Source organism: Gadus morhua, chromosome 22 (genome assembly GCF_902167405.1).
Source record: "Gadus morhua chromosome 22, gadMor3.0, whole genome shotgun sequence".
Taxonomy (NCBI): domain Eukaryota; kingdom Metazoa; phylum Chordata; class Actinopteri; order Gadiformes; family Gadidae; genus Gadus; species Gadus morhua.
The window spans coordinates 15,168,682-15,189,818 of record NC_044069.1 but is presented as its reverse complement, the minus strand read 5'-3'; the positions used below and the strand labels follow the sequence as shown (position 1 = coordinate 15,189,818).

The following is a 21,137-nucleotide window of genomic DNA, read 5'->3' as shown; positions in this document are numbered from 1 at the left end:
GCATTCTGTGATTTATAAAGCAAAGATTGCTTAGAGGTGTGCGGACGAGGGTTTTATAGATCAAGTGTGTTTGTAAAAACTTCAATTAAACATGGATACGACATTCCCCAGAAAAAGTAACACATCGTCAAATTGATATATCCCCACCAGCCACCACTACACACACGCAAACACACACACACACACACACACACACACACACACACACACACACACACACACACACACACACACACACACACACACACACACACACACACACACACCGCTGCACGTGTGTGGGCATACCCTTAAGCTTACAATACTTAATTTTCTCATGCATGAAAAAAGTTGGTAGCATCAGCTCGCGCTGACTAGAACGCAACATGGACATATTAAATTACGCAAGCAGCGAGAGCTCGGGAAAGAGGGCGTGGACGTAGAAGACCAAACCAAACCACGTGATTGTTTTGTGAGCATTCAGTGGCTGAGGTTTCAATGACGTGTAAAAGTGGCGACTCTTGTTTGGATTCATGTGGTAGTGCGCCAAGTCGTGTAGCTAGTTCCATCAAAACAATGGTAATTAATCAAGAATACTTTGCGAAGTAGTGGATTTACACTCAAAGTATTAACTAAAACCGAAGCCTTGAACTCAAACATGCCAGTGTGCAGTTTTTTTATTCAAGGACGTTGTCGGTACGGTGACAAATGTTGGAATGAGCACCCCCAAGGAGGTGGAGGAGGAGGAGGAGGTGGTAGTGGTGGTGGTGGTGGTCGAGGAGGAGGTGGTGGATTTAACAACCGTTCAACTCCGCAACAACCCAGGGGTGGTGGCGGTAAGCATTCATACGTTTCTTTTACGATCATCTTCGGCTTCAATATTATTTCCAGTGTAATGTAAAACAAAAAGTGCGTCGGACTTGAAAGATAGTCCAACTGAATCGCTGATGTTTGGTAGCTCTTCATTTCAATTTATTTTCCCACTGCATTATAACCATATCATTTTGGTTGTTCTTTTACCAATTGCCTTTCGTGTTCCCTTTTTCCAACAGGCTTTGGTAACAGAGTTTGGGTGAATCCATCGCAGAATCAGTCGGCAGGAAACTATATCCAGCCTTCATCTTTCTCCTCTCAAGGTGGCAATGACTGGGGCAGGGGAGGAGGTGGTGGGACTGACTGGGGCGGCGGAGGAGGAGGAGGAGGAGGAGGAGGTGGTGGAGGGGGTGGGGCTGACTGGGGCAAAGGAGGTGGAGGAGCCGGTGGGGCTGACTGGGGCAAAGGAGGTGGAGGAGCCGGTGGGGCTGACTGGGGCCGAAGAGGAGGTGGAGGAGGGGGTGGGGCTGACTGGGGCAGAGGTGGAGGAGGCGGGGGCAGAAGGGAAAACAACAAGAGCTCCGAATTCAGTTTTTCCTCACAGAATCGCTATTCTGCCCTCAACACGCAGCAGACTTTTGATAAAGTAGGGGGAGGAAGCGATGAACAGGAAAAACATCTGTGAGTTTGACATATTCTGTTATACTCTGCAGGAAAACGATTTATTTGTGTAATAACACTTATTAAAGTCAGTTCTGTCAATTCATACACAAAGTCAGCAAACGTGCTTGTTAATATTTGAACTGATAAGTGTATTTGTGTCTCAGGGAGACCGTCAAGAATGATGTGGAGATCTGGGAGACATCAGGACAATGGATGTTTTCATGTTATGCCCCGACCATCGCAACCATTTCAGGTCTGTATCATAGATTGGTCCTCAGAGCTCATTGCACTGCAACCTGAAGGAGAGCTTTGGGATTTTTCAACCTGGATCATATTTCCAATCATGTTGGGTCTGGGGACTATTGCAGACAACAAGTTTGGCAAAAATAAGCACTTAGAGAAGTACATTGACCGGGACTATTTCCCCTCTGCAACATAGGATTGCATTGCAACCCAATCCCAGATTTGGGAGCATTCTTGCTCAATACTGGAGCAATTAAAATGATGCAAATGATGGGGAAAAATGGGTAGAAGTTGAAAATTCCATAAGCAAACGCATGCATGTAGAAGAAGTGCAGCAAATTCAGAAAACACAGCAGAATGCAGAAACGATTACACAGATTATTTTTCATGTGTTTTTTACGTAGATTTTGGATAGATGAGCAACGTTTACTTCAGTCCACTGGGTAGGCTGGTAAGCTGGTAGACTGATCTCTCCAGCACAGATCTAGGTGGACACGGCAACTAGTGATGTCCTAGGCTATGGGGCAGATTTTCGAAACGGCTTGTAAGGCTAATCACACTCACACCTGGTGGTATAAATGTCTCCTTTAAAGCTTTAGCTGAGAAGAAAGACCAACGAAAAAAATACATCTTCCTTCACACCTGGCGTTATGGCATAACACCTGGCGTTATAGCATAACGCCAGGTGTTTGGGAAGGTCAACCCTCCCTTGCAGGCAAACATCCAAATCAAGTGCTGCTCAGAAGATACTTCAGACATCCATACACACTGGCGTTATACCCTAAGAGTCTGAAAAGCATTACCCTCTCTCGGATGCGAAAGTCAAATTGAATTGCTGTTCAGACAGCGCTTCACATCCACACACACACATCGTGGTGTATACTAAAGCGCTGATTCATCATTTGGCTGAGAAAATAACCGTGTATGAGCCGTGGAACTGCTACTGATAGAATGTGCCCTGTGGTACGGTGCCACCGATCTATCTTTCAAGGCAGATCGTGGCAGATTGCTAAGACATTTATCGGTCGCGGTCTTAAATCGTCATATTAGAAGATAGATATTGGATACAAACAGATATTCACGCTCTATATTATAGTTAAGTTAACATAGACTGTATTTGATACAGGCTAACCTAATTTAACAAAGACTCAAGACAATACAGATTTAACATAGACTGTAAATAATAAAGATTAAACAGATTTAACATAGAGTGTAAATAATACAAGTTGATTTAACATAGACATATACTACTGATTAAACTGACTTTCTATCCTGCCATGGAAGAGCCCTGAGCACATGATCTGGCATTTGTGACCAATTCTCCCTCATTCCTGTCTTCAACAGGTTTTGCAGATCTCTCTCAGGAAGAGCTCAGGCTAGAGTACTGCAACAGCAGAGACTCGGGTGATTTACAGAATTATGTGAGCTTCCGTTGCTTGTTTTTCGGTTCTTGCTCTATTGTTTTTCTACAAGTTTTTGTGTATCTTGTACTACCTCAACTGAAACGGCAGTGCTTCGTTCCTCGCTGAGTGGGTAGTAGGTAATTGGTCACGGCCATGGCCTCGTGAGTGTGCAGTAATTGGTCACCCGCTTGGCTACAGAGCCAGGATGGAAAATGGACTCAACCAATTACATTTTCTTCAGGAATAGAACGAAAGGGATAGACTGATATTACCTGAGATTGCAATGGGTATCATGGAACATAATTTTCTGAGGCCTAATGCAGACCTTGATCAAATAATTTTGTCCATCACGTCAACAAAATAACAGACCTTTTTCTGCAACATCATGCAATAAAATGGGATGTATTATCTGATCAAATAATCTACGTTTGTCTTATTATTTACTTAATGTATGTCTTCTGGTAGAATTAAGATTGGCTAAAGCTAAATTGTGACGGCAGTTATCTAACAACGTCTCATGACATTTTTCTTTCTTCCCAGACTAATGGCATCAATCAAGCAGTCAACCAATGGCGGAGCAGGGTCCAGGAGCTAAGAGCCATGAATGCAACCACTCGCGTTGCTTTGGTGAGACTCGCACAACTTGTCAAGCCTGAGACATGCATTCTCTGTCTCCCAAGTATATGGGCAGTGAGTCCATTAGAATAACAGTCTTGTCGTTTTTGGAAGATGGGTCTTTCATTGGTTTGGTATCGACACCTCCAAAGTCTTGAATGTGTTTTCCACAGCTTTTTTCACTTTTGGCCTTCAGACTACATTTATGAAGTCAATCAAACCATTGCTGATGGATTGTATGGTGTGCTCCTCCTACAGCTGGCTGAGCTGAACAACCCCACGCCCCAGGCCCCCCCGGCCGGCTGTGGCTCGGCCACGTCTGCCTTCGGGTCGTCCACGCCCAGCGTGGGCACTGGTGAGACCTCTTTTGGAGTTGTCCTTCATTATCACATTCAATTGAATTGATAAAAAATGATATCATAATGAACAAAATGTGCAGCAATTGTGGGTTAAGACAATTCTCCTTTCCTGTCAATCTGGTGGCCGTGTCCTCCTCTGCCGCGAAGGCTTGGGGGCCGCCGCACCGACCCAGGCCAACACCTTCAGCTTCGCCACCCCGGCCGCCGGCGGCTTCGGCTCCTCGGCTCCAGCGGCTCCCGCAGGTTTCGGCGCGGCCGCTGCGACCCCCGCGCAACCCAGCTTCGGGTTCGGCTCGGAACCGGCGCCGGCGGCGGCGGCGGCGCCGGCAGCGTCCGGCTTCTCTTTCGCCGCTCCAGACCCCAACAAGGCTCCGGCCCCCGCAGGGTTTGGCTCCGCCTCCGCCTCCACCTTCAGCTTCTCTTCCGCCACGACGGCGGCGGCGACGCCCGCAGGCGCCCCCGGGTTCGGTGCGGCGGCCCCCGGGTTCGGGGCGGCGGCCCCCGGGTTCGGGGCGGCGGCCCCCGGGTTCGGGGCGGCGGCCCCCGGGTTCGGGGCGGCGGCCCCGGCTGCGGGCAGCGGGAGCGTGTTCGGACAGGGGGGCGGGGGGTTCGGGGCGGCCCGACCCACGGGTCAACCAGCGGCAGCAGCAGCAGGGGGGACCAGGAGCTCCGCCGGGGGGCCCGGGGACAGCCTCTTCACCCCCCAGAGTGAGTTGACCCCAGAGGAACTGGGTCAGTTTGGAGCCAAGAGGTTCACACTAGGACAGATACCCCTGAAGCCCCCGCCAATGGACATGCTGGTGGGCTTTTAGCAGGAATATAATCTTATCCTTTTGGACTTTTGGGAGATATAACATAATTTCGTTATTACTAATCAAATTTGCTATGCAAAGACATCTACCCCGTAGATTTGCGACTAATTGAAATGAGGTTTGATGATGGCATGATGTTTTTTTATAATAAATGTACGCACAGCAACATTGAAAACATGCTTTATCTTACCTACTTTACAGTTAAGCTTTGCTTTCTCTTAAATACACTGACAGCAGGAACTATATGTCAGAACTGTGTCACTGCTTATATTTAATTTGCTGAGCATTGTGAAACCGTATCCTTGTAAAACTTTGTGTGCAATGGACGAATGGTTGGGATTTGGCACTCCTCCAAAGCTCTCACTGTTTCATTCTAGTCCAGTCCAATAATATTGATCCAGGAGAGGTTAAACAACTTCCAATTACACCGGGTTCCAGTATTCTATTAGCATATTCAATACAAACGTATTACATGATATACGAATACGGCCCTCATTTAAGAGCCAAACACTGTTATGCTATTCTGCTTCAAGGGAAGCCTCTGCTGACTTGACAATATAGGATTTAGCTGACAGGGTTTTCGGGACAACGGTGATCTTACATAATTAGCCTTAGATAGAATGTAGCCACGACATACTTTAACTATATTCTTTGTGTTACACAAAGAGAATTAACGGTTACATCCGTGGTCAAATGTGATAGCAACATCAAGTTCACAGCTAATTAATGTAGTTACCCTTAATGCCAGTGCAAATGTATGAGCAGAAACGTCAATAATTCAGCACGTTAATAGAAAGTGATGCGGGCCATACTGGACATTAGATTAGTTTGACGACGTGATCGGCCGAGAAGACCGAATCTGACCCTTTGCCCATAAGTGAATTAAGCAATCACTATTATTTTGAGGAACTGCCTGTCTCTGTTAAGGAAACACAAGTATGACCAGCATAGTTTTGAGTGTTAAGCAACATCATCAATAGGGAGAAATTCATCATATTGGATATTAGGAAGAATAATGTTTTATCTTGGATATATCGTGGAAAGGCAGCAGTTCAGCATCATTCAATGTTAAACATGTCACTAGAAAACCCATTTTTTTCTATTGATATTATTTCTTCATCTGTAATTCATCAACATCATCAATATCCTCCAGTGATTTATTTTTCATTTTTGGTATTTACATTTAAGAGGAGGCAATACATAATACATAGCCTCCAAATATTTTTTAACTTTTCTACTTTCAGGAAATAGTCAAATATTGCTGTTGAACAACTATTCTATTTTACATGTATTATAATATTTTGTTTAATATTAAAAGCACACACACTCGCTGTTAGAAAACACGCACTTTTGTACGACAGGGGATATCCATGAAATATTTAAACCACTTTGAGTGTCAAGCAGTGGGCCAGAGGTGTGAGGGTTGACCAGCTCACCCCTTAATCCGTGCCATCTTTTATCAGCAGGATCGTTTGACACCGGTGACATACGACGTAGTCATTCATGTTGGATTAAGACGGAGTAGGTCGTCCGCGGTCCACCCCACTGCGGCAGAGCAATGCGGGGGCCCATTATTGAAACCTTAAAAGCAACAAGCAGTAGAAGTGAATGTGTTGCGCTACAAGACGCCTCTGGGACCCGCTTCATTGATCTCATGCGTCTGATTTATGCTCTTTTGAGCGGTTCGCTGGGTGGCTAAACGAACGGCACATTTCTCACTTTCGAGGTTGCTTGCGAGTTGTTTTTTTCTTGGCGAGGGAGGCATTCATGGTCTCTCGCCTCATAAATACCACTGAATGGAGTTCTGTTCTTTAACATTTCCATCTACTGGCGTTCACAATCGAATAGCTAATGAATGAGATGTGGGCATAATTGAATGAGGTAGGCCTAGGCACTTGGCCTTCTAAGCTCACCTGCATAGTTTGGATAAGCTATTCCTTATAGCTAGCCTAAACGAAGGCGAACAAGTCGAAGTCTGCCATCTTTTTATTTCAGCGACCCAATGAGAAGTTGAACTATCAGCCACCGTTCTCATACCAACAACCAACAACCAAGCTAAGAATTAGCCGTTGGATTATTTGATGATAATATGATAACCCCCACCCGATGAGAAACAATCTTTATTTATACCTGTCGATTCCTTCCAGCGCCACACGTGTTCGCTGTTTCCCGTTGCTGTTCTTCAGGCAGACTACTCGCATCCCGCTATTATCCCCCCTGCTCCCCCCTCTCTCTTTCTCTCCCTCTCAACAGTAAACCGTCTTCCACCGCGCCTTGGATGCAGTGTGATCAGCAGCAGTGCAACGCAAAATCACTGTCTTCACTCCGGCACAGCAAGAATAAAAGCTAAACGATGACAATGATGCAGACATATCAGGCAGAAACAGTTATTTGACAACTCCCGTCCCGTCCTCTGTCGTCTCCGCTCCCTGCATTAATTGGTAAGTGTTTACGCTTTCCTACCTTTTTGTAATCGGAGGAAACGCGTTTAAAACCTAAATTACGCTATCAAAATAATGGTTCGGTGAGGATTAATTACTGTTTCGTTTAATGGATTTTTGACTGTAATATTGCTGCTATTAGAAAATCATAGAAATATTGTACTTGGATGCTGTATTTGGAATCAAATTACGCGCAGTCATTTCTTACTGAATATATCCTAAATTGTAAAAAGGTAGCCTAACTATCCTTTTCCAGGCTTTCAAGTAGTCTGCCTGGGAAATAGCATTTGTTGTCCTGTGGGTCATGGCAAATGTTACATTGCAAGCATTTTGCCAGCAAAAATATTTACTGAACTAAATTGCATCTAAACAACATCTGAGTAAACTAACCTTATGACAAATAACAATCCATATTGTATTTTAGGACTTTTTAATATTTAAGAATTAAAAGGAATTAAGTGTTAAGATGACGGTTTGGGAGATGATGAATGAGAGATAATAGAAATGATTAATAATGAGGTTTATCATAAACTCACTTGATATTGGCTATTCCCTTTCTTTTTCTATGGGGATCTGAAGTGCCATGCATAGTTTGGTGCTTCACAGTAAGGCGATGTAACTACCGTCCATATTCCTCGAAGACTGTTGACACAGCACACAACCATCACAGTAGCCCCTTGGCCTACTTCTGTTCAGTTAAGTTAATCAAGCGCATTGGCAATATAGGATTGCCAATATTCATTTTTTTTTTTCTCGAAAGGATTCGGCTAGACAAAAAAAACAAAGCAAAAATGTGTGTGGTTCGACTGATTGATCGGGAGGAATAAAGGGAAAGATGCCAACGTGGGTCAGATTTCAACGGCATGCTGCTTGCTTCCCTGGTGGCTGTGGCTGAGCGCGAGCTGTGTGGCGCCCGCGATAAGATAAAAGACGCTTCAGGGCAGCTCATCTGTTACATTTTGTGTTTGACCGGTAAAGACTCTGACCTTTTGCATTTGTGAGTCAATGTGTGTGTGCCAGACAGTGTGTGAGTATAGACACCGAGATAGAAAATCAGAGTGAGAATGAGCGGGTGTTTGTGGTAGTGTGTGTGTGTGTGTGTTTATATGTGAGAAAAAGAGAGAGAGGGAGAGACATGGTATGGGATGTGGTTAGAACCAGATCGGTTGCCAAGAATAAGGTCAAGCCAAGTGCACGCTGAGGTGTGAGATTGTATCAGATGGCAAATGACACAGGCTCAAACTGAGCTGAGTTCAAACTGTGGTTGATGCCTGTGCATGTTGTACCCGCGAAGGCCCGGCTATCACTGCATTTATCGCTCCATTAGTTGGTCACCGGCTGCAGTCGGCCTCTTTTGGTACACAAAGACGAGGAACGCGCCTTTGTATGAACGAACCATTCAGGGTTTATGACATTAGCAGCTGATAGCAGACACACACCGCCGCATCTACCGTGAGAACTCACACATCAGAATTACTACCCCGATAAACAAAGAAATCCAACATCAGAACCCATGTTCCTTCTCCGGGAATGGTGTCCTACTACGGAATAGCTCCCAATGTCCCGTGTGTGTTGGGATGAAATATTCAAGGCATTGCATCACGCAGTCTAGGGTTGGGTTGGGTGGGACTGACTGGCTCGCAGGGGGTCCATTAGATGTGTGTGTGTGTGTGTGTGCGCTTGTCTGTGTGTGTGTGTGTGTGTGTGTGTGTGTGTGTGTGTGTGTGTGTGTGTGTGTGTGTGTGTGTGTGTGTGTGTGTGTGTGTGTGTGTGTGTGTGTGTGTGTGTGCTGTTCTCACTTGAGCAGGCACATAGGTCCCTGCTGTACTAAAATATTCACCAGGACATGTGGTTGTATGTTATTGGCCTTTGTGTGTGTGTGTGTGTGTGTGTGTGTATATGTCTGTGTGTGTGTGTGTGTGTATGTCTGTGTGTGTGCATGCATGCATGTGTGTGTCATCACTTTTGTTTCTGTGTATGTGTGTGTGTGTTAGCAAAACGTTTGAGACTGAGTAAGAGAGAGAGATGTGTCAGATAAAATCAGATGAGTTGGCTGCTCAAAAGGCCAGACTGCTGTTCACTGCATCATATTTCATCAAAGAGTTCATACGCACATACACAGACATACACAAACACACACGCAAACACACACACACACACACACACACGCACACCTAGTTCTGAAGATCACACACCGCAAAAGGCCATGCTCAAAGGCCAGCACGGTGCACCTAGCACACATAACACATCTGCAAAGTCACACGCACACACACACACACACACACACACACACACACACACACACACACACACACACACACACACACACACACACACACACACACACACACACACACACACACAGACACCAATCGTGTGTGTGTGTGGGCAAACAGAGTGCTCACATGTGTTCACTATAATGTACCCTCACTTCAGATCCCCTTGCTCTCTGCTGGTCTGGGTCCCTTTGAAGGGAAAACCAATGAAAACAAGGCAGGCGCTGAGCAGACACTTATCATCGTAATGAGAGCCTTTTGTTAGCCTCTATCTGTGTATATGCCCAGGGTTTTTATTTGTATGGGCTAATGCCTGTCAGCGTGGCCTGTATACAAGGCTTGTGTGTGTGTGTGTGTGTGTGTGTGTGTGTGTGTGTGTGTGTGTGTGTGTGTGTGTGTGTGTGTGTGTGTGTGTGTGTGTGTGTGTGTGTGTGTGTGTGTGTGTGTGTGTGTTGTCTGCTACACACAGGCCCAGCCATGTGTTCACGAACGATGCTGGCGCGTGGTGTTGAGATTCAAGACACAAACAAAGGACCGGGGAGTGAGGAGAGGGCTGTGCCATGGCTTTAACTGAAGTGGTGCGGGTCGCACCCGCTGTCATATGAGGTTGTGAAGAGACAGGGACTCAGGGACAAACGGTGGACGTATTAGGTTCTGCCGTGAGGTCCTCTGGGGGTCCCCCGGGCAGGGAGTGGAGGACGGTGTCGGGGGGGGGGGGGGGGGTGTCAGGCGAGGGAGCAGGGTGGAGGGGGAGAGAGATGTCCGCGGCACCGGTGTTAGTTAACGGGACCCTGCGCGAAGGCAGCTCCTTATCTCATCCATCACGGCCCTCTTAACTCACTGTAACTCACCATATACCTCCATCACCTGCTGCCCACTCCCCCAACCCACCCTGATACACACCAGCAGCGCTACAGCCAGTCCTGCTGACAGGGTGACATTCCCCCCCCCCCAACTGTTTTTTCCCTTTTGTTCTAAGTTGATGCGTGTATTATATGAGGTGTGGTTTGGGTTATACTTTCATTTTTATAGAGCTATATTATATTATGGGGGAGGAGGTTTAGCAGTAAAACACTTGCTCAACCATCACACCATGGAGGAGGGCGGCGAGAGAGAGGGAGGGGGGGGGGGGGCTGGTGGTCACCGAGGTGACTTAATGCCAGTGTTGTGGAAGACGACATTTCATTTTTATTGTCACTTCAGTGTCTTGACGAACGGTCAGCCCGACCCTGTGTGTGTGATTGTGTTTCCGTGTGTGCGTATATCTTTTTCTCACTGTATGTCGTCGTTTGATAGCGTGCTTTAAATCCAAACTGTCCCTTATTGTAGGACCAAACCACCTAGAGGCTATACACTTCCTGGTCCCCCTAGGTTGTGCACACATGGCGCTCACCAACCAGCCGGTTCGATCTTGATTCAGGCAATTTGTCAGAGAACATTGTGTGACTGATCAAATTTGTGTCTCTAGTCACAAGGCAATTTGGAGGGAGCAACTCAATGATTCACCTCGTTAAAATTTTTATTGGATGTTACAATTGATTGATTCAATGAGAGAGGCCAAACCAAACAATATTTAGCTACAAATGTACTGTTAATTTCACGGCCGGTAACATCAGATGGTGGATCATTTATGAACACGCGTGACACACAGACACACACACATAAACAGACTAACATGGAGGATGATATAAATTACAGTTCTTTGCTAAAAATAAGTAGTTAGTTAATCATGCTTATTCTGTCAAGGGGTAAAAAAGCAATGGAACTGATGAATCTCAGTGCCCCAAGATTACATTACCATTACTCACTAGTGTGTTGATAAGGGTGTTCAATTGTCAGCCAAAAGGTACTAGGTTAGATCCCAAAGTCAGTGAGCAAGGTTCAAAATAATACCCTAATCCTTTCCTTACAAACAATTGATTTATTATTTTATTACCTGCCGAAATCCGCGGTGCAATCCGACACTGTGCATGGAATTGACATTATCATTTTAGAATCCTCAAAAGTTGTATACAATTATCTTAAACTAATTTGTGGCCACGGAATAAATATTTCGAGGCCACGGATTAGTATTTTGTGGCGACTACTATATTTTTTGCCTATTTCAAGGTCAAGACTTAGGCCCCGTTTACACAAAGGGAAAACTGAGATATTTTCACACGGTTTGGCCTCTCATTTACACGAAAACACAGTTTTTGTCACAGAAAAAGATCATTTCTAAAAACTCTGGCAAAAGTGGACATTTCTGAAAACGCCGGTTACGTGTTGTCGTGTCAACGGATAGAAACAGGGTTTTAGGTTCTGAAACGTCACATTATGCGCCAGGAAATGCTTAACGTCATATGAGCGCTGTTTGTTACAGGAAGACGCTTGTGTTATTCGTTGTTGTTGATTCTGAGGATTCTGATTGGCTTGCATGGCTTTATCCTTCTCCCTACACTGCCGCTGTCACGTTAAAATTGTACCGGGGGCGAAAATTGTACCGGCCTACGTCATCGTTTGTTTACATCCTGACAACCTGCCCGGCAACAGACGACGCGATACGGAAAACATGTTTCCAAACGACGAAATAACATAATACAGATAGCGGATCGCTATCTGTATTATGATAGATAGCGATAACACTTGTTTTTACTTTATATTTGTATTGTATTTAATTGTTTAATCTAAACAATAAAAAAATTTGCCCGCAAAACGGGCGATCACGTCAAATGACAAATGTTTTGCCCGCGAAACGGGCGATCGCGTCAAATGACGTAGGAGGGTTCTTGAAACATAATACAGATAACGGATCGCTAGATAACACTTGTTTTTACTTTATATTTGTATTGTATTGAATTGTTTAATCGAATTTAGCTAGTAAACTGAGTGTTTTAAGCAGGTTTCATAGTCTAGAATGTTCAAGAACCTTCCTACGTGATTTGACGCGTCATTTGACGCGATCGCCCGTTTAGCGGGCAAATTTTTTTATTGTTTCGATTAAACAATTAAATACAATACAAATATAAAGTAAAAACAAGTGTTATCGCTATCTATCATAATACAGATAGCGATCCGCTATCTGTATTATGTTATTTCGTCGTTTGGAAACATGTTTTCTGCATCGCGTCGTCTGTTGCCGGGCAGGTTGTCAGGTTGTCAGGATGTAAACAAACAATGACGTAGGCCGGTACAATTTTCGCCCCCGGTACAATTTTAACGTGACACCGCCCATAGGTTTGGCATAGTTATAATGTCCCAACGGCGTATTTATGCGTTTTGAAGTAAACGACAACTTTTTTGAAAACGATGTTGTGTGCACAATGTTACTTTTGAAAACGGAGGGGGGGAAATATTCGTTTCTATAATTACCCTGCTACGTATAAACGTGGCCTTAATATTTAGTGCCCACAAAAAAATAATCAAAATCCTCTGTCATCTCCGGGGCTCCGTAGATAGATTATTTATGACCGTACATTTGTTGGACTCCAAATTTATAAAAATGGAAAAAAACAATTCTCTGTCAGGAGATAAACTAGCTTCATCACTTAAATTTAAGTAAATATTGGAGTAAATATTATTGTTCGGTACCACAACCTGCACAACCAACCATCAATAAGGGTTAGACTGGAGGGACCTTCAACTAGACAAAAACAACAACAACAAACAATAAACAAAGCAGCAGAGGCTCAGATCCTGATGAAGTGGGGAAGTATACTCGCACACAAAATATGAAGAAAAATAACAGAAACGTTTTAAACGGCTGACTGTCCCCTTAAGAAGTCGATTTGTGAATTGTGAATCTGAGCTAAGTGTTTCACAAGATGGTTGAGTGACTCTCCCAGATTTCCAGCCGAGCCAACAGTGGCAACAGACCCCATCATTCATTATTTTGGCCCTTCCTCTCCTACGCCCTGGCATGTACATTTAGTGCGGTACAGCATGTGTGTGCTGCTAAAATGCTGCCTTGCTTTGTGTGTGTGTGTGGCTCTCTATGTGTGTGTGCGTGTACGAGGGTGTGTGTGCTTGTGTGTGTTCCTTTTGGCCTTGAGCACGGTGCGGCCTGGCACTCTTATGTTTTGTTGGTATGCATGTGAAGTGTGTGCAAATATGAATGTGTGTGTGCGTGCATGTGTATGTGTATGTGAGTGTGTGCAAGTGTTTGCAAATATGACTCCTTTGACTTCCTCTCCCACGCTCTGGCACGCACATTTAGTACACAGCATGTGTGTGTGCAACTAAAATACTGGCTCTGTGTTTGTGTGTGTGTGAGTGAGTTTATATGTTCACGTATGAGTATGAGTGTGCATGTGAGTGTGTGTGTGTGTGTGTGTGTGTGTGTGAGTATGTGTGCGTTTGTGTGAATGCAAGTGTGCTCATGTAGCACTGTATGTGTTCATAGCAGCAAAAATGGAGCCCTTCTGTTGTGTCTGCTTCAGTGATAATCAGCGACACCATGATATTGGACGCATTCACGTACACTCAAATTGACACACCAAAACACAAGGTCAGCAGGAACCAGGCCCTTTAAGTCTTAACCTGGAGTATTGCTATGGTAACCTCAGCAGGAAGTGGTGCCTGTTTATCTGCACTGCCGGTAGTATGATTCTGCATTATGGATCTCTCTCTCTCTCTCTCTCTCTCTCTCTCTCTCTCTCTCTCTCTCTCTCTCTCTCTCTCTCTCTCTCTCTCTCTCTCTCTCTCTCTCTCTCTCTCTCTCTCTCTCTCTCTCTCTCTCTCCCTCCCTCCCCCCCTCTCTTCTACCTCTTTACTATCTAGTGATGACATTTTCATCCCATTGTAACCTTATTTCCAAACTTCTTCCACTCCCATGAAAGCGGGGGAAGGAATGAGGGCATGATTCTCTGTACGGAGTGCATATATATATTATTTACATGGCTCCCTTTCTACTGCCTGCCAAGAGGGCTGTGGCAGTGTTCGTGGCATCAAACACGGCTGCACGCTTACTCTTTTATCACCTCATTGCTATTCACAGCTTAGTCTAGGAATTAAAAATTCTATGGCTTTCTTAGGGGGGGGCTGGGGGGGGGGGGGAAATATTAACTTCCTATTAATAGCGGAATTTGCATCACTAAGTTGAACTGGAATGTGCGTTGTCTGCTGAGCGTCTAGATGCACTAGATGGGTCATGCCCCGGTGGCTTCTGGGAAAGAATGGCTCAATAAGTGATGCACTCTTTACCTTTTTCCGAATAAGAGTGAGACAGATGGAGGGAGAGAGGGAGAGAGACAGTGAGAGAGAGACAGAGAGAGAGAGAGAGGGAGAGGGGGAGAGGGGGGGAGAGAGAGAGAGGGGGGGAGAGGGGGGGAGAGAGAGAGGGGGGGGGGGAGAGAGAGAGGGTAAAATAAGCCAGCAGGCAGGTAAACACGCTGAACGACCTTAAGTGAGGCGATGCTACGATGGACGCAAAGCGACAAGGTAGAGACAACTAAGGGATGAGAATACATATTTCATGTGCCCTTGCCTTGTCAATTTGGTCCCTGCATTATCTACCTGTAATTGGGAGAGAGTTTAGTGGGATGCAGGGGAGGGATGGGGTCAGCAGGAGATAGGAAGGCAAAATAAATGTGTTATCCTTTTTTAACCGATTTAATCGAGGGATATCATACAAGCCATTTGTTCATGTCAATTCTCTGTACCTGTCATGTGTTTGGGATTTTGTTGCTATTTTATCTCTCTTGCAAAAGTGGTGCCCTAACTCTCATTCCTCAATTTCCTGTTGAATGAAGGTCATCAATTATATTTAAAAAATAAGTAACAACTTTGAAGTTAAAGAGGTATAATACCAGTTCTGTTAAACGTAAAGAGTTAGCTGCGTGTGGGTGTATGTATGTGTCGTGTGCCTGTGTGTGTGTGTGTGTGTGCGACCGTGCATGCTTGAGTGCGTGCATGTGTGGGTGTTCCTATTGGCATGCCTGTGGGACTTCTAGATCACACCGTGATGGCTTGTGCTGTAGAGTTTATCATCTGCCAGGCTTTAAGGTCAAACATGCAGGAAAAGTCTCTAAAATAACACACAAGGCAAATACCATTTGACAGGGTTAGCCCAAACAGCAGGCCAGGCCTGACATTTCAGGTCTGACGTGTGTGTGTGTGTGTGTGTGTGTTTGTGCGTGTGTTTGTGTGTGTGTGTGTGTGTGTGTGTTTGTCCGTGCCTGTGTTTTACTTGGAAAGTGTGCTACAATTTGTACCTTTCCGTCAGGCTGACCTTTTAAGGTCTGCGTTTGCCCATGTTGTTCTTGGATAATTTTCCTTTTCTTTTTTTGAAATCACGTTCACTAATCACTTGAAGGGATATACATTATGCTGCGTCTGCAATAAAAACCAATCTCGCGCTGAAAACCCCAAACCGGTGGAAAATTCAGACTCAACCTGACTGTAAGGCCTTACTCTGTCTTCAAAAGATCACATTTTTGGGACATAATAATGGGGGTGATATTGCCGCTGCCTCACACTGACGAGAGTGCTGGAGAGAGAGGGAAAAGGACAGCTCGTCTTCGTGTGACGATGGGGTCTTGTATCCCCAGGTAGCGATGTCGCTGGCTTCAATCCCCAACATCCTCACAGCCCGTAGTCCACCCTTGAGTGCGACCCCTTAACCCCCCCCCATCCCCCTCACCACCCACCTGCTGCTAACTTCACACCTCACACCCACTCGGGCGCAACAGATCAAACATAAATCCTTAAACAGTCTCCCCGGGGGGGGGGGCTTGATAGCAAGTGACAATCTCTCTCTAACCCTTTATCTCTCCCCCCTCCCCCTCCTCCTCCTGGTCTGTCTCCTCCACCCGCCCCCCAGCCCTCCCCCCACCCCCCTGTCCTCCTCTTATCCCCCCCCCCCCCCCCCACCTCACCCCCCAGCAGGGTAACAGACAGCAGCATGATGCTCAGCAGCGCCTCGGTGGAGGTGGCGGCCCCGGGCCCCGGCGGGATAAGCCACCTGAACGGGCTGAGTGCCTCGGCCCGCAACGTGGTGCGCTCCTCCAGCATCTCAGGGGCCATGTACAGCCTGGAGAAGAGCCCCGGAGGCGGGAGCAGCGGAGGGGGAGGGGGAGGCGGCGGGCCCGGCGGCGTCGCCAACGGCAACGGGGACTCGGCGTCGCTGGCCGGCAACAAGAAGCGGAGGTCCAGCCTGGGCGCCAAGATGGTGGCCATCGTGGGGCTGTCGCAGTGGAGCAAGAGCACGCAGCAGCTGCACCAGCAAGGTGAGAGGCCGCGGCCCCCTGTCTCTGAGCGCTTTATGTGTGTGTGTGTATGTGTGTGGGGGGGGGGGGGGAGGCGAGGACGCAGGGAGACGTGTCATTTTGGCCGTTTGTTGTTGTGTACCGTCGTGGTTTTGTTTGCGTTTGTTTTTTTCAGTATTGCGGTCGCCTCCATTGCGGAGGTATTGAGAAGAGGTTAACCTTGCTTTATTGTGTTATCTACTCATCTGTTCTTCACATTAGTCTCTCCCCTTTTCAGTCATTGGACTGCTCTTTTTTTTCCTTTCTCTGCTTTCTAATGTCTGTCTGCCTTTCTTTTGTCCTTCTTCCTTTTTTCTCTGTTTTTCTCTCTTCCTGCCTGCTCCCCTCTCTCCGTCGCTCCAGAGGCCATTCCTCCCCTCATATGCCTCTGGCTGTGTCTCCTTTTGCCACAGCTCTCTCTCTTTTCTCTATCCTCTCAGTCTGAAATCCCACCAGCCCTGCCAGGTCAGGGCGGCTCTCTAAAGACTTCGGCCCCTCTAACGTCTTCATGTTCAGCCTCCCTAATTGCCCCATACCCGGTTTCTATCTCCTGGTCTATTTCCTCTCCCTCTCCAAAGTGCCTTCTGTCCCTCTTTCCTGGCCGGCTCTGATAGCTGTAAATGTAATGTATTGGATGTATTATTCTATTAGGTCACGGCCACCTAGGGCCTGTTTTGTGTAATGAGTTTGGAATCTCAGGCTTTAAAACTGATTTATATATATATATATATATATATGTTTATTGGGACCGGATTTGGAGATAATATTTGCTGAATAATCTCTGGCTCACTGCCTTGTATGTCTGCCGATCAGGACGCCTCGTTCTAACACATTTATCACCTCTTGGGATGAACTGTGTTGCTGCATTAGTTTCATGGGAAAATCAATGCTTTGACTCGGGCCAAAAAGAACGCTATCGCTCGCTGCCGGAATGCTAATGGTTCCAACAATATATACTCACGGCAGAAGGACTCTACTACCTTATCTTATCCCTGTAATGAGTCTCTCATAATTCCATCAGGGGCATTGTGTTGAATAGTCACTAGTCAGTGGTGGCTGTGTCGAGATTGTACGTGTGTGTGTATGTGTGTGTGTGTGTGTATGTGTGTGTGTCTGTGGGTCTATATAATCGGTGCACGTGTTCTCTCTGTGTAATTGCAGAGGCTATACAGCTGCAACAAAAGGCTTCCTCGCATTGAGCTAGAGTTACAGAAACCCACTGCATCTCTGTGTGAACTGGGGAACGACGCATTCACGCACACACACGCACACACACACACACACACACACAAGATCCGTGCATACACACATACACACCCAAACACAAACAAAAACCCCACACACACATACACATACACATGCATGCATGCAAACAGACATGCAAATGCACACACAAACGCAGACGCAGACACAGACACACACACACACACACACACACACACACACACACACACACATACACACACACCCTGCATGTGAGGGCCGACTTGGTGAACATGTCCTATTATGCAAGGTTTGTGCACGGTTCCATTCTCTACGTGTTGTGTGGTTCTATACCCGCACACAAACCAGACACAGAGCTGCTCCTGAAGCCCGGACGGAGGTACACCACATGGCGCTCTGGTAGGGAACACATTGTGGAGCTCAGGTCTCTGTAGGTTCAAGGAGCTTCTGGGACTTTGGTGGAATAATCTGCTGCCAAGCTGTTCCCCAGCCAAGGGACAACAACACTGTAGAAAATGAGGAATTTGAGACAAAGTTAGTTTTTGGTTCTTATGCCACACCCTGCCCACCGAGGGCTTGGGCTGATCAGGCCCAGCTGACACCAGGTCTGATGGAAGGACTGTTCTCAGCAGAGGGCGTTCCATCGCTGTTGGTGTGAGTGTGTGTGTGTGTGTGTGTGTGTGTGTGTGTGTGTGTGTGCGTGCGTGTGCGCGTGCGCGTGTGCGTGTGTGTGTGTATAGCATAGAGAAACCAGGGTTGAGACGAGCGGAGGGGCTTGGTGGGTCGGTGGCAGTACTGGGAGTTCAGTGTTGTGAGTGTGTGTGCGGCACTGGGGGGGGGGGGTCTAAATTTAGACGTCTCAGCTGCTGGAAGATCACACTGCGCCTAGGCGAAAACCAAAGAAATCGCAGTGTCATCCGTCGCCATGACAACTACCTGTCCTCCCGACATCACACTTCTTGGTGACCTTCTGGTCAAGTCACACGCACAGAGCAACATTTGATTTGCCCCTGATGCTGTGCATGACCGGATCACCGTCTCTTTGGCCCGAAGTTCTCACCCATACAAGACTCCGTCCCCTCTCCCAGCTCCACCTCCACCTCCACCTCCACCTCCCCTATCATTCACAGTGGGCTGAAGAGACTGCCTCACTGGTAGCCAGCGCGCCAGAGATCCGAAATCAATGGAGCCTGCTCAATTACGCGGCATATATATCTGCTTGGTAAATGCACGGCTTTGATAGGCAGCCCTGACATCATCAAACCGAGCAGGAGAGGATTATGGCGAATACGCACACACACACACACATAAATTCACATACAAGTACACGTACACATACCGCCTGGACTGTCGGTAGCACAGCCAAAACACTCCAATTGTTTTTGTTATTAATTGAAGCCGTCGGTCCTGCACATAGCTTTAATGGCTGCTGGGTATTCAAGGAGAAACTAGGCTGTGGCCACTTTACCGAGAAGAGGCAATTGTTCTATTAAGGGGAGGGAGGAAACCTGTTCCCTGAGAATAACAAGGACGTTGGCAGGGGCTACCCGGTTGAGTAAGACGTTAGCAAAATGGCTCTCTTAATACGTCTCTTTACACAACACCCGCACTTTGCTAAGGCTAGAGGCGAGAGATCAATGGAATTAGACTATTAGAGAGAGACACACACAGACACACACACACACACACACACACACACACACACACAATCATCTAGACGGACGGACGGGTGGCTAGACGGGCAGAGAAACACTGACGGGTGGCCTGACAAGGGTGGTCATTAGGTCTTTGTGCTTGGTCTACTTTAATTAGGTTTGATTTTGCCCCCAAGAAAATAACAGTATCTTTTTTTTCTGGCGGTCATTAGCGGGGCCAATCACCTTGGCTGTCCGGCTGCAGTGTTCCGAGTGACAGGTGCATTGATTGGCTGACGGGTGGGGCAGTGTCAGAGAGGTACAGCTGCTCCCTGAAGATGGTGAGCTAATAACAATGGACCAAAAAGGTTGAAAAGGAGAGAGAGAGAGAGAGAGAGAGAGAGAGAGAGAGAGAGAGAGAGAGAGAGAGAGAGAGAGAGAGAGAGAGAGAGAGAGAGAGAGAGAGAGAGAGAGAGAGAGAGAGAGAGAGAGAGAGAGAGAGAGAGAGAGAGAGAGAGAGAGACCTTTTCAGATTGAAGGATAGCAAAAATAATGACCTACTATCGAGAGGAAGTTAAAAAAAAGGAGAAAAGTCACTGAAAGGCTGACTGGCTCAGCGACATAAAGAGAAGAATAAATGGTGAATAAGGGAAGGGCAGAAATGGCAGAGAGCAGAATATCTGGGCCTCACCAATAAAGCTCCATTAACAGATAATATGGTTATAGTGCCGTTATTGTGTCAGCATATCCGTAGGCTAGGTTCTGGCCACGCTAAATTTGTGAATTAGGTATAAACATTTCCTTTTGTATTAATTATTATTTTCTTTTTTTCTGTCGATGGCATCTGTCCTCATGCAGCTGTGATGAATAAAAAAACAAATCACAAAATGCTTGTTTTTGACTCAAGTATTTGCTAAAGCAGAGAATTCCTCATTGTTTCTCACTCCCGCAACAATAACAAAGACACTTTGCATTCGCAGAGGAGGGCTGAATGAAGACCGGAAAGGGGAAGCGATAAAGCCTGACTGAAAATAGGATCACAGTGGCTTTCTGCTGCTTTTCTTGTCTCCTCTTAAGGGATTGACCTGTTCTTGTAATGCTCTCGTCTGGAGGAGGAGGGTTCTCACCGCGGCGATGGTGCCGGTGGTGGTGGTGGTGGTGATGGTGGTGGTAGCTGGGGTTAATCTGGCCCCCGACCAACAGAGGAAATCAGCAGCTTGATCAGGTTAACCCCGACCGCGGCGATCAAACGGTCGGTCTGGCCGGTCGGGTTGGTTCTCATAATGATTACCTTGAGCCCATAATCTCCAACTCTGATATCATTATGATTGGAATAATATAATCAAAGATGTGAGGAACCATAGATCTCATTCAGGGTGGGGGGGGGGGGGGGGGGGGGGGGGGGTGGGGGCGCGGGGCGCGGGGGGCATGAGGACACATGCAGCACTAGCC

General features: G+C 46.6%; 2 protein-coding genes across 2 annotated transcripts in view; both read left to right on the top strand.

Annotated features, from left to right (window-relative positions):
- Positions 1 to 471: 471 nt before the first annotated feature.
- On the top strand, positions 472 to 6,218 carry nup42 (nucleoporin 42). The gene is made up of 7 exons (XM_030347550.1): positions 472 to 815; positions 1,032 to 1,473; positions 1,620 to 1,708; positions 3,043 to 3,119; positions 3,642 to 3,728; positions 3,975 to 4,071; positions 4,223 to 6,218. Exons 1-7 carry the CDS (start codon positions 638 to 640, stop codon positions 4,885 to 4,887), a joined length of 1,635 nt encoding a protein of 544 aa, XP_030203410.1. The 5' UTR covers positions 472 to 637; the 3' UTR covers positions 4,888 to 6,218.
- A 10,241-nt stretch (positions 6,219 to 16,459) lies between these two features.
- rims3 (regulating synaptic membrane exocytosis 3) overlaps positions 16,460 to 21,137 on the top strand; it is a 19,127-nt gene continuing 14,449 nt past the window's right edge. The window contains exon 1 of the mRNA XM_030347548.1: positions 16,460 to 16,809. Coding sequence (XP_030203408.1) covers positions 16,485 to 16,809 — 325 coding nt within the window. The 5' untranslated portion in view covers positions 16,460 to 16,484. The remainder of the gene's footprint in view (positions 16,810 to 21,137) is intronic.

Bases quoted from the DNA above. Each gene is read 5' to 3' on its own strand.
- nup42 (XM_030347550.1), top strand. From the start codon at position 638: ATGCCAGTGTGCAGTTTTTTTATTCAAGGACGTTGTCGGTACGGTGAC. The intron at 1,474-1,619 runs GTGAGTTTGACA...TTTGTGTCTCAG, and splicing joins GATGAACAGGAAAAACATCT to GGAGACCGTCAAGAATGATG. The intron at 4,072-4,222 runs GTGAGACCTCTT...TCTGCCGCGAAG, and splicing joins CACGCCCAGCGTGGGCACTG to GCTTGGGGGCCGCCGCACCG.